We start from the raw sequence: 17,396 nt of genomic DNA, 5'->3' as shown, positions 1-17,396 counted from the left end.
TTAGTTGAGATACCAGTTATGAAAACAGCATGTGGCACACAAACAGCTATAGAAATGTAAGGGGTTTATGGTTGTGGTATGCAGAGAGGTAGCCAAGACTAAAATCAGCTTCGGCAGCTGGAAAGAGACTGTTCTGGGTGGAGAAAACTGATAATCAATTTTTCAAAATTTTATGATACTATCAGTTTATCTTTTTTTTTTTTTTTTGCTATTTGGGTCACACCCGGCGATGCACAGAAATTACTCCTGGCTCATGCACTCAGGAATTACTCCTGGCGGTGCTCGAAGGGACCATATGGGATGCTGGGAATCGAACCTGGGTTGGCCACGTGCAAGGCAAACGCCCTACCCGCTGTGCTATCTCTCCAGCCCCAGTTTATCATTTTTTAAAATTAATTTTTGGGTCACACCTGGTGATGCACAGGGGTTACTCCTGGTTCATGCATTCAGAATTATTCCTGGTGGTGCTCGGGGGACTATATGGGATGCTGGGAATCGAACTCGGGTTGGCTTCGTGCAAGGCAAATGCCCTACCTGCTGTGCTATCACTCTAGCCCCCTCTTTTTATTTTTTAATAACACTGTAAACATTAAAAAAAAAAAGCAGTTGCCAAAGAGATAGTCCAGTAGTTAGGGCACACAGGGTTCCCTGAGCCCGCCAGGAGAGACCCCGAGGGCAGGGCCAGGAGTGATCCCTAATCACAGCGGTGTGTGCCACCCCCCCACCCCACCTTCCCAACAGAAGCAAACAAACAAAATTGCCACAAAACAAATTGTGGGGGGCTGGAGCGATAGCACAGCAGGTAGGGTGTTTGCCTTGCACTCGGCCAACCCGGGTTCGATTTCCAGCATCCCATACGGTCCCCTGAGCACCACCAGGAGTAATTCCTGAGTGCAGAGGCAGGATTAACTCCTGTACATCACCAGGTGTGACCCAAAAAGAAAAAAAAAATTGTGGTCTTGGGAGATGACTCCCTTTGCTATATAGTGCACACTTTGCCCCCTGAACACCACTGGGAACAATGCTGACAGAGCCAGGAATTGCCCCTGAGCACTGTCAGTGTGGCTCAAAAACCAAACCAAAAATAAAACCATAATGAAGTCTGCCAAATGGTTAAGTCAGATCCATCTGAAATCCACAGTCTGAGTGACGGAGTCACAGTACGGCCCAAAGGTGGCAGCAGAGGAAAGAGGTAAGAGAGGAGAAGCGTTTGCAGGTTGTTCTCAGGGGAGGGGAAATTGACACAGGGTTGAACCCGGTTGATTTTCTACTTGCCAGAGCGGCTTAGACATCACAGAGCTGCAGAGGGTTTGGAACTGGAGCAGGGTGACGGCCATGCAGATCATAAATGCAGAAGGGCCAGTGAAATGGGCATTTGGGTGCTGCTGTTGGAGCCTGAGTCCCAGGCCTCACACGGGCAAGTCCCCCCACCTCTCGCCCCTCCCCCCACCCCCAACTACATCCCTCCCTGGACATCATAGTTTTTGTTTGCTCTTTGTTTTTTGAGCCATCCTGGCAGTGCTCAGACCTTACTCCTGGCTCTGCACTCAGGAATCATTCCTGGTGGGCTCGGGGAACCGTATGGGATGCTGGGGATCGAACCCGGGTCAGCAACATTCCGGGCAAATGCCCTTCCTGGTGGACTATGGCCCTAGCCCCTGGACATCATGTTTTTATTTTCAGGTTTCTGGACCACACCCGGCGGTGCTCAGAAATTCCCTCCTGGTTCAAGAGTGCGTGAGGGTCACTCTTGGTGCTAATCAGGGCCCCTGTGTGGGTACTGGGGGAAGGAACCTGGGCTGGCTGGAGTAAGGCAAGGCAAGGGACTTATCCCCCCTGATCTGTGGCTCCGGTCTGGGCCCGGGTAGCTTTAATGCTCTGCCATCTCTGCAGAATGTTTGGGGAGTGAGAGTCACTCGGCCCATCAGCTGGACCTGCGCTGAGATGACTGGGCCAGTGCTGAAGACACAGGCTCCACTAACGTGCCCAGCATTCCTCAGAGAGGCTGCGCCCTGAGCCGCCCGCCTTCATCCACAGGCAAGATGGAACGTTCCGGGCCCTCCGACTCCCAAGCGGCAGAGACAGGAGGAAGCTGGGCCGAGCATCCTGGCAGGGGGCAGAGGGCCCGAGCTTCCCAGCGCTCTCCGGGTCCACGGGCACCTGAGGCTCCATCCCGCTCACTCCAAGCCAACACACACTGACCTTTCCCGCCCTTCCAGTCCCTGGACTGAGCGCGGTCGGGGCTGGTGGGTCTCGGGCAGCCCCGGGCACCTCTGACGTCTCTGAGCCCGGGGCCTCGGCGTCTGGCCTCTGGCGGTGTGGCATGACCCTGGCCACAGGCTTGTGCCTGGACCCCAGGCCGCCATCGTGTTGCTGCTGCTGGTGGGGGCTGGGGCTCTCGGGGACCAGCAGAGTCGGGGGGCCGGCGGCGGTGGCTTTGTACTCCAGCTTGGGGGAGCTCCTGGAGGCAGAGAGCTCCTTCCTCCCGGCGCCGCCCGTGCAAGCCGCGCCTGAAGCCTGCAGGCCAGCCGCCTGGGCAGGACCGTCCCCTCGAGCCCCCAGCACAGTCCGCTCCGAGTCCCGCGGGCTGCCAAGCAGAGGGACCGACGAGGCCTTGCTGACCCGCGTCTTGAGCGGTGCGTCCTCTGCGTGGTGTCTGACCGTGACCCGGGGAGAGCCGGACAAGCCGGGCCCGGCGCTGTCCTGGCTCGGGGGCCGGCTGGGGTCGGCCAGGGTGCCTGGGAGGGACACGCAGTCCCCGTCCTCCTCGTCTTCGTCGCTGGCATCGGTGCCCACCCTCTTTTGGCGGAAGAAAGGGTTTCGGAGCCCCTGCGGGCTCCCGGGGAGGCTGGCTTGTCTGGCCACCGTCACCTGCTTGTGGACGAGTCCAGAGGTCCGGTGGCTTCCGAGGGACACGAGGCTGTTGGCCCTGGCTTTGCCCGGTTCCTTGGGAGCTGGTATGGGGCAGGGGGGAGGGGGGAGGAAGGAAGGGGAAACGCCATCAAATTCCGGTGCGTCCTGCTCTCACTCGCTCGCACCCCGACTTTCCCTGACGGACAGTACACCCGGCGGTGTGGCTGGTGGCCTCGCCTCGCCGGGATCCACGCGCCCGGCCCACACGCGCCAGGTTACCATTCCTGAACAGCCCTGCTGCTGTGCTCCAGCACCTCTGGGTGGGGTCCCCCACGGCCCTACTGCTGGGGGTCACTCTTGGGGAGATGGCTGGGGACTCTCTGCCCCTCCTTCTCCCCCTCCCCCTCCCCCACCCGCAGGATCCCTGGGGTTCCATCAGGCACAGCTGGCAGCGGACCCCAGCATCGAGCCAGGGACCGCCACAGAGCACTGCCCTGCGAGTCCTGGAGAATGGACATGAACGAGATTCGACCCAAGCTCTGTGAGAACTCGGGTTTCTTCTGAGTGCTGGTCCTTGAAGGGAGGGCCTTGGGAGGAAGGGCCGTGGGGTTCTGCCGCAGGGGTGCCCCCGAACACGAGGTCAAGGCTAGAACACACGGGGTCTGGTGGCACCACATCCCAGACCGTCTGTCAGTAGCCCCGGGGTGGGGGGCGGGCGAGTAGGCGCCTCCGGCTGAGGTAGGAAGTGTGCCTGCCCACCCCTGGGTGCTACCCGAGGCTGCGTTTCCAGGGCAGTCTGGGTTTCCCCAGGGCGGGAGCTTCTAGCTCTGTTCACACTGCTGAGATGCGGGGCCCCACCCGGACTTACTAGAAGGGGCGGGCGGCAGGCCACCGTCCTCCAGGGCACTGCAGCCGCTTCCCAGGTGATCCTCGTCCTCGGACACGGCCACCACGAAATCTGACAAGGGGCCCGGGGCATCCGCGGCAAAGTACTGGGACAGCTCCGCCTCCGAAGACAGCGAGTCCTGCCCAGGCAAGGGCAGCTGGTGAGGCGGGGAAACGGGCAGCAGATGCACCCCCCACCAGGGTGCCCCCCCACCCCGGCTCCTGAGCAGGGCAGTGAGCACCAAGCACAGGGCACAGGCTCTGCGTGGTAGGACCAGTCGGTCCCGGCATGGCATGTTCCCCCAAGCACTGTCGGGAGGATCTCCCGAGCACTGAGCAAGGAGCAGACCCCTAGCGCCTGTGGGTGTGGCCCGCAAGGCAAACCCAGAGAACACAGTATGGATGTCCGCTCTGTGGGACCAGCACAAAGACAGAGACCGTGGGTGCTGCCAGATAATGCTCGCAGGGGAACCTCTCTCTCTCTGTGTCTCTCTCCTCTGTCTCCCTCTCTCTTTCCTGTCTCTCTGTCCCTGCTCTATCTCTCTGTCTCTGTCTCTCTGTTTTCACTCTCCTCTGTCTCTGCCTTTCTCTGTCTCTCCTTCCTTTGTCTCTGTTTCTGTCTCTCTCTCCTCTCTCTCTGTCTCCGACTTTCTCTCTCTCTTCTGTCTCTGTATCTCTCTCTCTCTTGTTTCTGTCTGTCTGTCTGTCTGTCTCTCTATCAGAAAAGCCACAGGGGTGTTTCTGGATGGAGCCTCCCCCTGAGGAGACACAGGAGGAAGGGTTAGGAAGAGAGAAGCCAAACCCAAGCCAACTGGGTGAGACCGAAGCCAACGGAGGAAGCAAAAACGAAATGAGATGAAATCCTGCCCCTGGATCCCCGTGGGACAGCCAGCCCACAGAGAGAGAGAGAGAGAGAGAGAGAGAGAGAGAGAGAGAGAGAGAGAGAGAGAGAGAGAGAGAGAGCTTATTCCTTGATTTCGTCACTCTGCCTTTCCTGGATGAACGCCCAATAAAAGAACCTCCTGCTCATCTCAAAGGAGCATTGTAGTGCCTTCCTGTACGAAGGGGTCACACCGGGGGCCGGGGCGATAGGTAGTCCAGTGGAGAGGGCACTGGCCTTGCACGCGGCTGACCCAGGTTCCATCCCCGGCATCCCGTATGAGCCCCCGAGCACCGCCAGGAGTGGCCCCTGAGCATCGCCGGACAACTAGTCGCAGGGATGCCATGTGCTGGGACTCTCGGGCTCCACACTGGGGTCTGGGTGCAGGTTCCTAAGCCAGAGCAGCAGGAGACTCGTGCCAGGGGACTCACCTTCTTCCCAAGAGAAGGGCTCTTCAAGGGCGTGCCTGTCGGGGAAGGGAGATCACCACACGGTCAGTACAGCAGAGTGGCCACGCCACGCTCACCTCCTTAATTAGCAGAGAAGGGGCCAAGCAGATTAGGCAAAGCCCTCTCGAAGGCCTGGGGGGCTGTGGCACAGATACAGCGGCATGTGCATACGCGGGGTGCTCACCCCCAGTGTCCCCCTGCTTAAGAGTGCTCATGCGGAAAGCACCCACTGGGCGCTCTGAGCCCAATGCCTGTTGGAAACACCCCTTTCTGGACCGCAACAGTTATGCGATATGGCCCATCCGCCAGGTCCTACGCACACCCCGTACCATTTAATTAGGGAGGACCGACCTCTGGCTCCGGCCCGGCAAGCTACCGAGAGTATCCCGCCCGCACAACAGAGCCTGGCAAGCTCCCCGTGGCGTATTCCATATGCCAAAAACAGTCACAACAAGTCTCACAATGGAGACATTACTGGTGCCCGCTCAAGCAAATCGATGAGCAACGGGATGACAGTGATGCAGTGATACAGTGTCTCCCAGCTTCCCCCCCCCCCCCGGCTGAGACCACTGGAGCTTGGAGCCCGCAGTGCTCGGCACAAGACTTGGAAATCAAGGGGTGTTCAGGGGAGCAGGTGAATGAATGGGTTAAAGAATTAATGAACAAAGTGGGACCAGGGAAAGAGCTGAGTAAGCTTTTGCTGGATATAAAAAGGCTCAGCACTGAGACTTTAAATTACATATATATATGAATTATATATATATATATGCCTTAAATGAAGAGATCTTGGACATAAGGATCCTGGCTTAATAAACTCTTTTATAAACGACAGAGTGAATAGGTTGGGATTACGAAGAGGCAGTTTTCAGGCAGGTCAGGAGTTGAATAAAGGGGCTATTATGGCCGTGGCCATTTCAAATCTATTAATTATGGATGCAAATAATCGGGGTAGTTCACTGCTGCCAAAAAAAACCTATGCCTTCCTTTCCCTTTGACAACCAGTAACTCATGCCTCAGTTCCTTTCCCTCCGAACATCATTCTCAACATCAATAATATCCGAAGGCGTGGCCGTGGCTCAGGGGTCAAGTGTGCGTCGTGCACGCACATAACCTGGCACTGCAAGAAGCAAAGCCAAACAGTGGGGAAAAAATGTCCAGCTCAGAAGTGTTTGCAGAATCCCTTTCAGTTTCCATTCTACAGGAAGCCTTTGTTTTTGAAACAATGTAATGTTTCATGTTGTAAGTTCATTTGAAATGCTTCACAACTATTGTCTGCTTGACTTTTCCACCTCAGAAGGGAAATCACCCCCTCTGTCTTTCTTATTGAGCTGAGACTTCTAATCCACGGAACCAAATCCCAAGGTTTTGGGCAAATCATATTCTGTACCTCAGATATTTTGGTATTGCTTCATTTTCACCCAGACCCTGTCAGACGACGTGAGCGGGAATGTGTGCTGCTAACTCATTTTTGCAAATTATCTCAAAGTGGGTTAAAGCAGCCTGCGTGGAACTTGAATAAAACGCATTAACTACCTGCAGGAATCGAAAGCCGCGGTTAAGAGAAAGCACAGAATCTCTTTGACAGCTACTTTTGCCAAACCTGAAGACAAAGAGTCCAATAATAGTAATAATAGTGCACGGAGAGTGGCCCCGTGGGGAAGCTTAACGAGAAGCCCTTCGGAATGTTGAATGAAAACGTGCAATTACAGTACCTAAGCCGGGGGAAGGGCTGGCCTCTCGGCACTCCTGATAAGTGCTGCGCGCTATCACTTCATCCATTTCCTGCTCCGAAACCTGGGTTCCAACAGAAAGCACAAATGAGATGCTTTTATTTATTTATTCCCCCTGACAAAGTACCAGGAATGCAGCTAGGAGCTGAGCACAGTTAAAAAGGTGAAAGCCACAGGGTTAGAGGTTATGCTCATGTTCAAGAAGCACAGTTCAGGACACGGAAGAAGGGAAGTTGTGTTAGCTGAGAGACAGAAGGAAGAAAGATCTTCACTCGATTCCCCAGTCTATTAAGCAATGCATCCATCCAGGTAGTATGCGTAAGGGCAACGTGGTTGAAAAAGGGGACTTTTTAGAAACAATTTTCCCAAAGTGGATGGCAGAGCCTGCCCCTGTGGGGGCTGAACGATCAGGCGTGCAACTGGGGAGTGCTTTTTCTTTGCTAAATGAAAGGGGAGATTTTCAGGGAAGCACTGAATTAATTACTTTCCTAAAACAGGGGTGGTGGTGGACTGATGACTTTGGGAACCTCTGTTCTGGAATACCCATCGTTCTTTTTTTTTTTTTCTTTCTGAGTCACACCTAGCAATGCACAGGGGTCACTCCTGGCTCTGTACTCAGGAATCACCCCTGGCGGTGCTCAGGGGACCATATGGGATGCTGGGATTTGAACCTGGGTCGGCCGCGTGCAAGGCAAACGCCCTACCCGCTGTGCTATCACTCCAGCCCCTCGTTCTTTCTCTCTAAATGTTTATATGTAAAAGTACCTAAAACTTGCTTGGCTAGTATGAGAATTTATGTCACTTAGGTTTCTTTCTTTTTTTTTTTTTTACCACATTTGTACTTAGGTGCTCTCTTTTTACTTTTTACACACATACACACACGCGTGCACGCGCACACACACACACACACACACACTCACCTCCTACATCTTTTTGCTAAACCATTTGGGAGTTAACTTGTTGCATCATGACCTGTAACTATTTTAGTACCTATCTTGTGAAACCAAGGAAATTCTCTTAGATAACTCAGGTACTATTGTCAAAGCCGGGGTTACTTCAGGTTAGCCGACTGTCTTAATAATTGCCCTTCAGAAATGCTACTCAGGTGTGTCTAGAATGGGAGAGAGAAGAACGTCAGCTTGGTACAATATGAAAAAAAAAATCAACATCCATCTTCTTCTTTTTTTTTTTTTGGCTTTTTGGGTCACACCTGACGATGCTCAGGGGTTACTCCTGGCTCTGCACTCAGGAATTACTCCTGGCGGTGCTTGGGGGACCATATGGGATGCCGGGGATCGAACCTGGGTCAGCTGCATGCAAGGCAAACGCCCTACCCGCTGTGCTATAGCTCCAGCCCCTCTTCCTCTTCTTCTTCTTCTTCTGTGTGTGTGTGTGTGTGTGTGTGTGTGTGTGTGTGTGTGTGTGTGTGCAGATCTTGGGCCACACCGATGGTGCTTGGAAGCTACTCTGGCTCAGTGCTCTCAGCTGTGATCTGAGGACCGTGTGGTGTTGGGGATGGGACCCGGGTCTCCTGCATGAAAGCATGCATTCCAGACAAGCCATTCCTCAGCCCCAAACACAGCTTCTTTCATCAACATTTTGCTAGGAGGAAAAAACTCAACTGGATAAATGGTGTTTAGGGACATAAATAACCACATGTGAGTGCAAATTCTGTATTTTGTTAGAGGCCTTTACTGGACTTGCATGGACTTTTTTTTTTTTTGCATAGTAAAGCTTCTTATTTGTTTCTTTAGAAAGAGGCAAGGGGATAGAAAGAGAAAAGTACATGTTCAAGAGAGAACACAGGTCTCTCTGGGGTAGGAATAAAGCAAAAAGCAAGAAACAAGCAAGAGAGGTACATATTCAAGGGAGAATATAGGCTTGAAGAGCCAGCATAGTAAAGCTTTATATATATATATATATATATATATATATATATATATATATACACACACATACATACATATGTCTAGCATTCAGTTTAGGGTCTAATTATCCTGTCTCATTAGACTCCTTTAATCAAAATAATTCTTGAGCCTTTCTTTGTATTTCATGATACCGATATTTTGGAAGAAACCAGGCCAATCCAAACCTTCAATTAGGATTTGTCTGGTAGTTTCTTCATGCTTAGTTTTAGAGCATGCATTCTGGGGGCAGAAAAGCACCAAAAATGGTTTCCTCCTTCCTGTATCCCAGAGGCACCCAGGGCCTCGTGGCTCATACCAAGTGATGGTATCTCTGACCTTTCGATGAGGAGGGAGTTTGCCAGATTTCTCCAATGAATTTTTTAATGTTTGGGTCTTTACCAAGTGATCCGTGAGGAGAGAGTTCAAGACTATGCAAATATCTTGCTCAAAGCTATATTTTCACGGAGTGGTTTTCGCATCATTCGTTATGCCTGTCTGAATCAATTGTAACTACGAATTTTTCACAACAGTGCTTTTATAACTCTTACTTTTCTCCTCTAGTTACTGGAATCACAGTAGATTCGGGTTCCCGCCCTCCCGCCTCCAGCCCCTATTAGCTGTTCTCTGTAACTCATGGTCTGTTGGAAGATTTCTAGAAAGTCTAATAGATAATGAAATACATTATATATCTAAAAGCCAGTTGTTATGACAATTGTATAGTGTTTCTTTTTTTAATTTTGATGTTTTTTTTCTTAGAGGTAAAACATATTTTAAACTGAGGATGGCAACATGGTATATACTAAAATAACATTCTGCATAAATATTTGGAGAAGCACCGCAATTTGTCTTAATACATAAATATTTCTGCAACGGATTCGGCATGACATTTCAGACTAACGGATAAATCATAATCGCTTTGTAGCCTTTTCTGTCATATTTTCAAGTAGCTTTCACAGAAAATAAAATATGTGCCCATCCATCCACAGGCATAACCACTCACAGCCACACACACACACACACCCTTCACAAAGCAAAGAGTCATTCCGAACACACCAGCCAAGGAAGAGAGCAGCTTGAAGGGTGGCTGCAAATTTTTCTTTTCAACATTTGCAACTGGTTTTCTGCGTGGGAGAAAAATGGTTGGAGGTGGAAACGTGAAGGATTTCCTGGCAAACTTGGATCATGCTGAAAACCCCAGGGCCGTGAAACCCGGACCTCCTGGGTTATCTTCCACTGGACCTGCGCTGAGGCTGTCACCTGAGCGGGTCCAAATCGCAGCTTGTCTAGACCTGCAGGGTTCGAATATCCCTGTTGGGCACCCACTGCTCCAAGACATTATGAGAAGCAGAATAAAAGAAAATCCTTGTGGTATTTCTCTTGGAACCACATGAAAACGAAGGGGAACGCATACATTCCGTATCCAACTGTAGGATTGGCATGAAATGCTGGGCTCAGGGGTCCAAAAATACATCCAGCAGAAAGTGGAATCTTGACCAAAAGGAAAACATCGTCTGCTGTTACAACTCGGAACACCATGTTTGCCTAAGAAGAAACGGGGAGAGGCGGCCGCATCTGCACTGAGCCCTGCGTTTTGCTGGCTGCCTCGAGAGCAGCTTCATGGACCTCCAGGTCTCAGCCAGCGAGTCTAGTGGGTCCACAGACGAGCAGGCTGCCCGTCGGGGTCATTCTGCCTTGCCCCGGCAGGCCATGTGGATGTTTGGAGGTGCTGGAAAATAAGGCAGATGCTTGGTGGGGGAGATGGAGTCAACGTCCCAGCAAGCCAATCTGTCCTGGTTGGTGGCAGAAAGAGTTGACAATGGTCATGCCACAGACCACTTTGTTCTCTAGGATGCAATGCCAGGGGGGCGTCTTGGGTCAGTCACAGCGCGCTGGACCCCTGCTTCTGAAGCTGAGGGGTTGTGGCCACGCGGGAGAGGGACCTGAGAGTGGCCTCTGGGAGCAAAGAGCAGAATCTAGCCTTGCTTGGGAGATCAGGGGGTGTCACAAGTGTCCCAGCAAGAACTGGGGCTGTAACTCAGGGGAGAGAGTATCTGCCTTGCAGGTGCAAGACCCTGGCTTTAATCCCCAGCCCTGCAACAGTGAAATAAAAGAAATAAAAATAAAAGTGAACCAGAGGGGGCTGGAGCGATAGCACAGCGGGTAGGGTGTCTGCTTTGCATGCAACCGACCTGGGTTCGATTCCCAGCATCCCATAATGTCCCCCGAGCACCGCCAGGAGTAATTCCTGAGTGCAGAACCAGGAGTAACCCCTTAGCATCGCCAGGTGTGATCCAAAAAGCCAAGAAAAAAAAAAAGTGAACCAGAGGCCTCTTAGGGGTAGATCCCTAGGGAAGGGATTAGACGGTGGCACAGAAGGGGGACAGGTAAGAAAAATGGGAACAAATGGGAGCAGCACCTGGTTGTAAGTTAATGTTACTGATTCAAAAGGTTGTGGGTTTTGTTTATTTATTTTTTTTCCTTTTGGTTTTTGGGTCACATCTGGCGATGCTCAGGAGTTACTCCTGGCTCTGCACTCAGGAATCACTCCTAGTGGTGCTTTGGGGACTATATGGGAAGTTGAGGATTGAGCCTGTGTTGACCACATGCAAGGCAAGGGCCCTACCCACTGTACTATCTCTCTGGCCCTCAAACATTTTTTTTGAGGAAAGACACTTTTATGAAGGGGGTGGACATGGAGGAATGTTTGGTTGGGGCTACACCCAGAAGTGCTCAGGGCTTACTCCTGGCTCTGTGCTCAAGGATTACTCCTGGAAATGCTCAAGGAACCACCTGGGGCACTGGAATCACACCAGGGTGCAAGGCAAGCACTTTTACCCTTGTGTGACCTGTCCGGTTTTCTAAGGTTAGCTATTTTGGAGATGTATGTAGACAAGAGGGAAAAAATGTGAAGGAAAAACATGCAGCAGACTTCACTCTGAATCCAGCTGATAGAATCTTCCAGAACAGCCAACCAGCACCACTAAGATGCTTGCAGGGCTGTCAGGAGGTGTTTCTGCTCTGGAAGACCCCAAGGAAGCATCCAGGAGGAGCCCAGGCCTCCCCCAGGCTGGGCTCTTTTTTTTTTTTTTTTTTTTTGCTTTTTGGGTCACACCCAGCGATGCTCAGGGGTTACTCCTGGCTTTGCACTCAGGAATTACTCCTGGCGGTGCTTGGGGGACCATATGGGATGCCAGGGATTGAACCCGGGTCGGCCGCATGCAAGGTAAACACCCTACCTGCTGTGCTATCGCTCTGGCCCCAAGGCTGGGCTCTTTAAATGCACACAAGCTCATCTAGCTGGGTGGCCTGGGACCACTTAGGTGCTCATCAAATAGTGCTACAAGTAAGACAAAGACAGCTCATGTCCTTAAAGAGCATTTTCAGTAGTGAAAAGGACAAGGTTCAGTTCTGTAAAACACCCTGTGGCCAGGCCAAGGAGGCAAGATATGAATAAAGGCACTGGGCTTGCATCCTGCTGACTCCACTTGGAATCACAGGCACCACGAATGGTCCCATGCGCACAGATAGGGGTCACTCCTGAGCACAGAACCTGGAATAACCTATGTCCCTGCCCCTCAAATAAAACTCCATCACAGTTGACCCTTGAACAAACACAGGTTTGGATTGCCCACTTTTGTGCGATTCTCTTGAACTGAGGCATGGATAAGTATACAGCAGGGTTCAGGAGTTGAGGGATAGTCCAGCGGGGAGGGCGTTTTGCCTTGCATGTAGCTGACCCAGGTTTGATTCCCCAGCATCCCATATGGTCCCCTGAGTACCACCAGGAGTAATTCCTGAGCGCAGAGCCAGGGGTAAGTAACCCCTGAACATTGCCAAGTGTGGCCTACACCACAATAGCACTGTAGCACTGTCATCCAGTTGCTCAGCGATTTTCTTGAGCGGGCACCAGTAACATCTCCATTGTGAAACTTGTTACTGTTTTTGGTATATCAAATATGCCATGGGTAGCTTGCCAGGCTCTGCCATGCGGGCGGAATACTCTTGGTAGCTTGCTGGGCTCTCCGAGATGGATGAAGAAATTGAACCTGGATCGGCTACATGCAGGGCAAATGCCCTACCTGCTGTCCATTGTTACTACAATAAAACCAAAAAAAAAAAAAAAAGGAAAGAAAAAATATATACAACAGGGCTCAAAGTCAAGAGTAAGCCCTGAGTACAACTGGGTGTTACTTAAAACAAAAACAAACAAACAAACAAAACCTCCAAAACCAGAACAGTAAATAAATTTTCCTTTTTCCTTTTTTTTTTTTTTTTGGTGTGTGGGACTGAACCCAGAACCTCACATATATGACATAGAAGCTCTAGCATGGAGCCACATCCCTGGCTGCACTTTCTATTCCTTATGATTTTCTTAATAACAGTATTTTTCTGGTTTACTGTACTGTGAGAATATGATAATAATACACAGGACATATGAAATATGTGTAAGACAGTTTAAACTTATGGTAAGGCTTCCTTCTGGGTTGATAGCAATTAAGGCTGGGAGAATCAAAAGTTATACAGGGATTTTCCACTCCGATGATCTTAACCCAAGTTGTTTTTGAGGTCAATTTGTAATATTCAAGGGAGACTAATTTGAAAAGATTTTGACACCAAGTATTGCAAACAAAAAAAGTGTTAAGCCACAACTGAAGAATCCTGATCCCTCTCCCAGCATACACCCAAGCACCCCAACTAAAGCACCGTGGCAGTATGCCCTTCAATCAAGTGTAGGAGCACCCCAACCTCATGTGTGATCCCCTGCAAATCCCACAACCAAATGTGCATGACCCCTGGCCATCATATGTGGTGCTGGGGATTGAGCCAGGGTGTCCTCATGCAAGGCAAGTGCTCTACCCGTTTACTCTCTCTTTGACCTCTCTTCTGCGTCTCTTCAAAGGATAAAAGCAACTAACTGCTCACCCACAATGTGACCAAATATCAGCAGAATCTGCGATTACCCACAAGGTCACGACGTGTGAACAGAGTCAAACTGATGCTGGGAAAAAAAGAGAAAAGAGCATCCTTCACGCAAGCCCTAAGAAGTTTTTGTCCTACAGCCAAGGAGAGACCACAGAGGTTAAGGCACTTGCCTCGCATGTAGCTGCAGCCGTTCGAATCTTATCACCAATACGGTGCCCCGAGGGGCGGAGCGATAGCACAGTGGGGAGGGCGTTCACCTTGCATGCGGCCGACCGGGGGTTCGATCCCCGGCATCCCATATGGTCCCCCAAGCACCACCAGGAGTAATTCCTAAGTGCAAAGCCAGGAGTAACCACTGAGCATCGCTGGGTGTGACCCAAAAAGCAAAAAAAAAAAAAACAAAAAAAAACGGTGCCTTGAGCACCACCTGGCATGGCCCTTGAGTATAGGTGTGGCCCCTCAGCCAGGTGTGACCCCTCAGCATTTTGCAGCACCCCTCCACACCACGCATACCCCTTGTCCAGCCAATTAAGAAAGAAAAAAACTAACTACTAGGAGATCAAGAATGGCCTGGGAAAGCCAGGCAGGCCAGTACTCTTTCTTTTCTCTTGGTGATTTTGGGGGGCCACACCCAGAGCTCAGGGATCACTCATAGCTGGGGACTGAATCTGGGTGGCTGCTTCAAGGCCAGCACCCTCCCTGCCGTACTCTCCGGCCCAGTTTCTTAAAGGGTTAAAAATTTCATCAACAGGCAGGCAGCCATCTGGGGCTTGCTCACCACGCAGCGGTCCTTCCTTTCCAGCAAATTTTAAATGGGATAATTTAGGGCCAGTGAGATGACTCAGCGGGTCGAGTGCATTGCATGCAGGACACCACACTACATGGGCTTCTGGGCCAGGAGCGGCCCCTGAGACCACCTGGTCTGACCTCAAAATCACCAATTTGGGGCCGGAGCGATAGCACAGCGGGTAGGGCATTTGCCTTGCACGCGGCCAATCCAGGTTCGATCCCCGGCATCCCATATGGTCCCCCAAGCACTGCCAGGAGTAATTCCTGAGTGCAAAGCCAGGAGTAACTCCTGAGCATCGCTGGGTGTGATGCAAAAAAAAAAAAATCACCATTTTTTTTTCCTTTTAGGGTCACACTTGGCAATGCACAGGGGTTACTCCTGGCTCTGCAATCAGGAAATACTCCTGGCAGTGCTCGGGGATGCTGGGACTCGAACCCGGGTCGGCCACATGCAAGGCAAACGCCCTACCCACTGTGCTATCGCTCCAGCCCCAAAATCACCAATTTTTTTAACAGTGAAAACTTCCTCACACAACTTCCTAAGCACGTGAAGAGAAATAAGTAGCTGACAAAGGGGTTGGCCATTGCACAGGGGATTAGTGGCGTTGGTCCCACCAGCTGCCCCAAGAACCACCCCAGCCATGCAGTTGCGGTCACACGGTCTCAGGAATGAGGAGACCGCCACACCTGCCCGCCCTCTGAAGAGCGAAACGTGCATCACCTTTGGGTTCGGGTGCCGGCCGATGACCAGGCGGACAGGTCCCGGGGGGCATTTGCTCAGGATGGAATGGACCTTGCTCAGAGCGGCGTGGCGCACGTTGACCGAGTTCACTTCCAGGATCTGGTCTCCACGGCTGGGGACAGAGCAACACGGTCATTTCTGAACACACTCTCGGAGCACTTTCCAGACAAGAGGCTTTTCAGAAGACCTGGACATGCTGATGTCAGTGCGTACCACCAGAGGGTCACATTCAGATGCCCCCCCCCCCACATACACATACACACCGGGCAGTGCCTGACTCTGGCGGCTCATTCTTAGATGTCCCATGGACACTGTGTGGCTCATTGGTGGCTCACACTTGGATGCCACATCAGACTGCACCACCAAGTGTGTACAAGAGTTCATGACGTGGGTTTGGCAAATAGAAAAAAAAAAAAACGGTGGCCATGGAGTCCAATTAAATGTACTTATTATTGATGCTTTCATGAATTTCATTTCTACTCATTGAAAGAAAGGAGGATTTATTTAATAAAGTGGCCAGGTGCTGAAACACACTCATGGCATCGACATATTAAAGAAGCAAATGACGTTGGCTGCTCTGTGTGGAAAAGGCACCAGGTCCCTCTGAAGACGTTAGATTGTGCATCTCTCTGCATTTCCAGAAGGACACAAGGAGTAGAGTGGCTAACTAGAACAGCAGGAAGGGCACCCCGCTGACCTCGCCCAACTCTGGGTCATCAGATGATAGCTCGCCAGCCTCTGCCCATCTTGAAATGATTATTGTAATATACTTTAAGGAGGAAATGTCTGAAACTCAAAGGTTACCCAAAAATTTGTTAAAAAAAACAAAAAACAAAACAGTTCAGATTTGAACAAATGAGAAATTGGGGACAAGATGCCCATTCTGACTTGAAATTACAGAGAGGGAACACAGTACAAAGGAACAAAGAGTCTTTCTGTGAGGTTTAAAGAATGTTCATTTGGCAGGCTCCAGACATATGGAACCATTCAAGGAAGAAACATCATCTTGGGATGTCATTAAAGGATTTTTTCCTTGGGTTCTAAAAGTATATTTTCTTTAATGTACTTTGGATGATTTGTCAAAATTTTTTTCGTATGGAAATTCACTCTGATGATTAACTTAAAGCATAATTTAAACGATTAACAGGGCCCCAAAACGGCAACCTCTAGGAATGTCGTTTCGACAATTTCTCAGTTGCTCAAGAACTTAGGGAAGAGAAAGTTGATACTGTTTTCATAGCGTGCTTTGCGCAGTACCCGTAAATTTTTGTGAAATTTCAGTGGGCACAGACTTATTGCAAATACTATTTAATAGAATACCTAGACAGCTCTTGCATAAACAGAATACCCGGGCTAAAAACCCAACTAGCTGGATGGAGGAATTAGACATGCTGGCATTTCAGATGCTTGGGAAAAAAAAAATGAATGAGGCAGAAAAGGCTCAAAACATAACAGTAGTGAAGACCTTGTCAAGGGCCTGATTCCTGACTTGCGATTCGGAACCATTCTGAGAAGATCCCAGAATCTCACACGAATTTTATATAAATGAACCGTGGAAAAAATTCTTTGCTAAATCATTGCTATCTAAATAGCCTTGTCTGTCCACGTTTCTGAAACTGTTCTTCCACATCCAAACAGAACAAAATGGGTTCAGAAAGCCAAGCTCCTCGAGTCCCATTAAATTTCCCCGACAAAAGCTTTTCCTCTCTGCAACGCTATTCATTGCAGCCCTGGCTACAGTGCAACTAGCACGACGGTTTAAAATCCCACCGAGGGTCATCAGCGAGCAGGTAAGAATTCACACACTGGCCCCAGGGAGCCCGGCGGGTTACGAACCTGAGGTTGCTCTCCATCTTGGCCACGGATCCAGGCGCCAGGCTGTGGATGTAGATGCCCGGAGGGCTGTTCTCCAGAGCCAGGCAGCAGGCCCCGATGCCCAGTCCGACTCTCGGCTCTGGGAGCCAAGACAAAGTTAGAAAAAGAATCGAAGGGACTTGGAACTGCATTAATATAGATTCAGACAGATACTCATTAACTTTTGGACCAGACATAATGTAAATCTTGCTTTTCTCTGTCAACATTGCCATCACCCTCAGTCAATGGAATGAGAGCTAAGCTCAGGCTGTGAATTGTTCAATGGTCTACCCTTGGCCCCTGAAGCCTGATTTTGGAAATAGGCAGAATATAAGTAATTTATTTTTTTCATTCTGGACAAGAAACTTCAGGTTTCCTTTCATC

The 17,396-nt window shown here is 50.5% G+C and overlaps 1 protein-coding gene across 6 annotated transcripts in view; it reads right to left on the bottom strand.

The window, feature by feature from the left end:
• The window catches only part of PDZD2 (PDZ domain containing 2), a 411,092-nt gene that overhangs the window by 21,763 nt on the left and 371,933 nt on the right, over positions 1–17,396 (bottom strand). For all 6 annotated transcript variants that reach the window (XM_055146291.1, XM_055146455.1, XM_055146226.1 and 3 more), the window contains 6 exons: positions 16,995–17,112; positions 15,138–15,270; positions 6,780–6,861; positions 5,050–5,084; positions 3,722–3,878; positions 2,203–2,954 (listed from right to left, as the gene is read on the bottom strand). In XM_055146291.1, coding sequence (XP_055002266.1) covers positions 2,203–2,954; positions 3,722–3,878; positions 5,050–5,084; positions 6,780–6,861; positions 15,138–15,270; positions 16,995–17,112 — 1,277 coding nt within the window. The remainder of the gene's footprint in view (positions 1–2,202; positions 2,955–3,721; positions 3,879–5,049; positions 5,085–6,779; positions 6,862–15,137; positions 15,271–16,994; positions 17,113–17,396) is intronic.

Source organism: Sorex araneus, chromosome 1 (assembly GCF_027595985.1).
Source record: "Sorex araneus isolate mSorAra2 chromosome 1, mSorAra2.pri, whole genome shotgun sequence".
Lineage (NCBI taxonomy): Eukaryota > Metazoa > Chordata > Mammalia > Eulipotyphla > Soricidae > Sorex > Sorex araneus.
The sequence above is the reverse complement of the archived record's forward strand: the minus strand, read 5'-3'. Positions and strand labels throughout refer to the sequence as shown.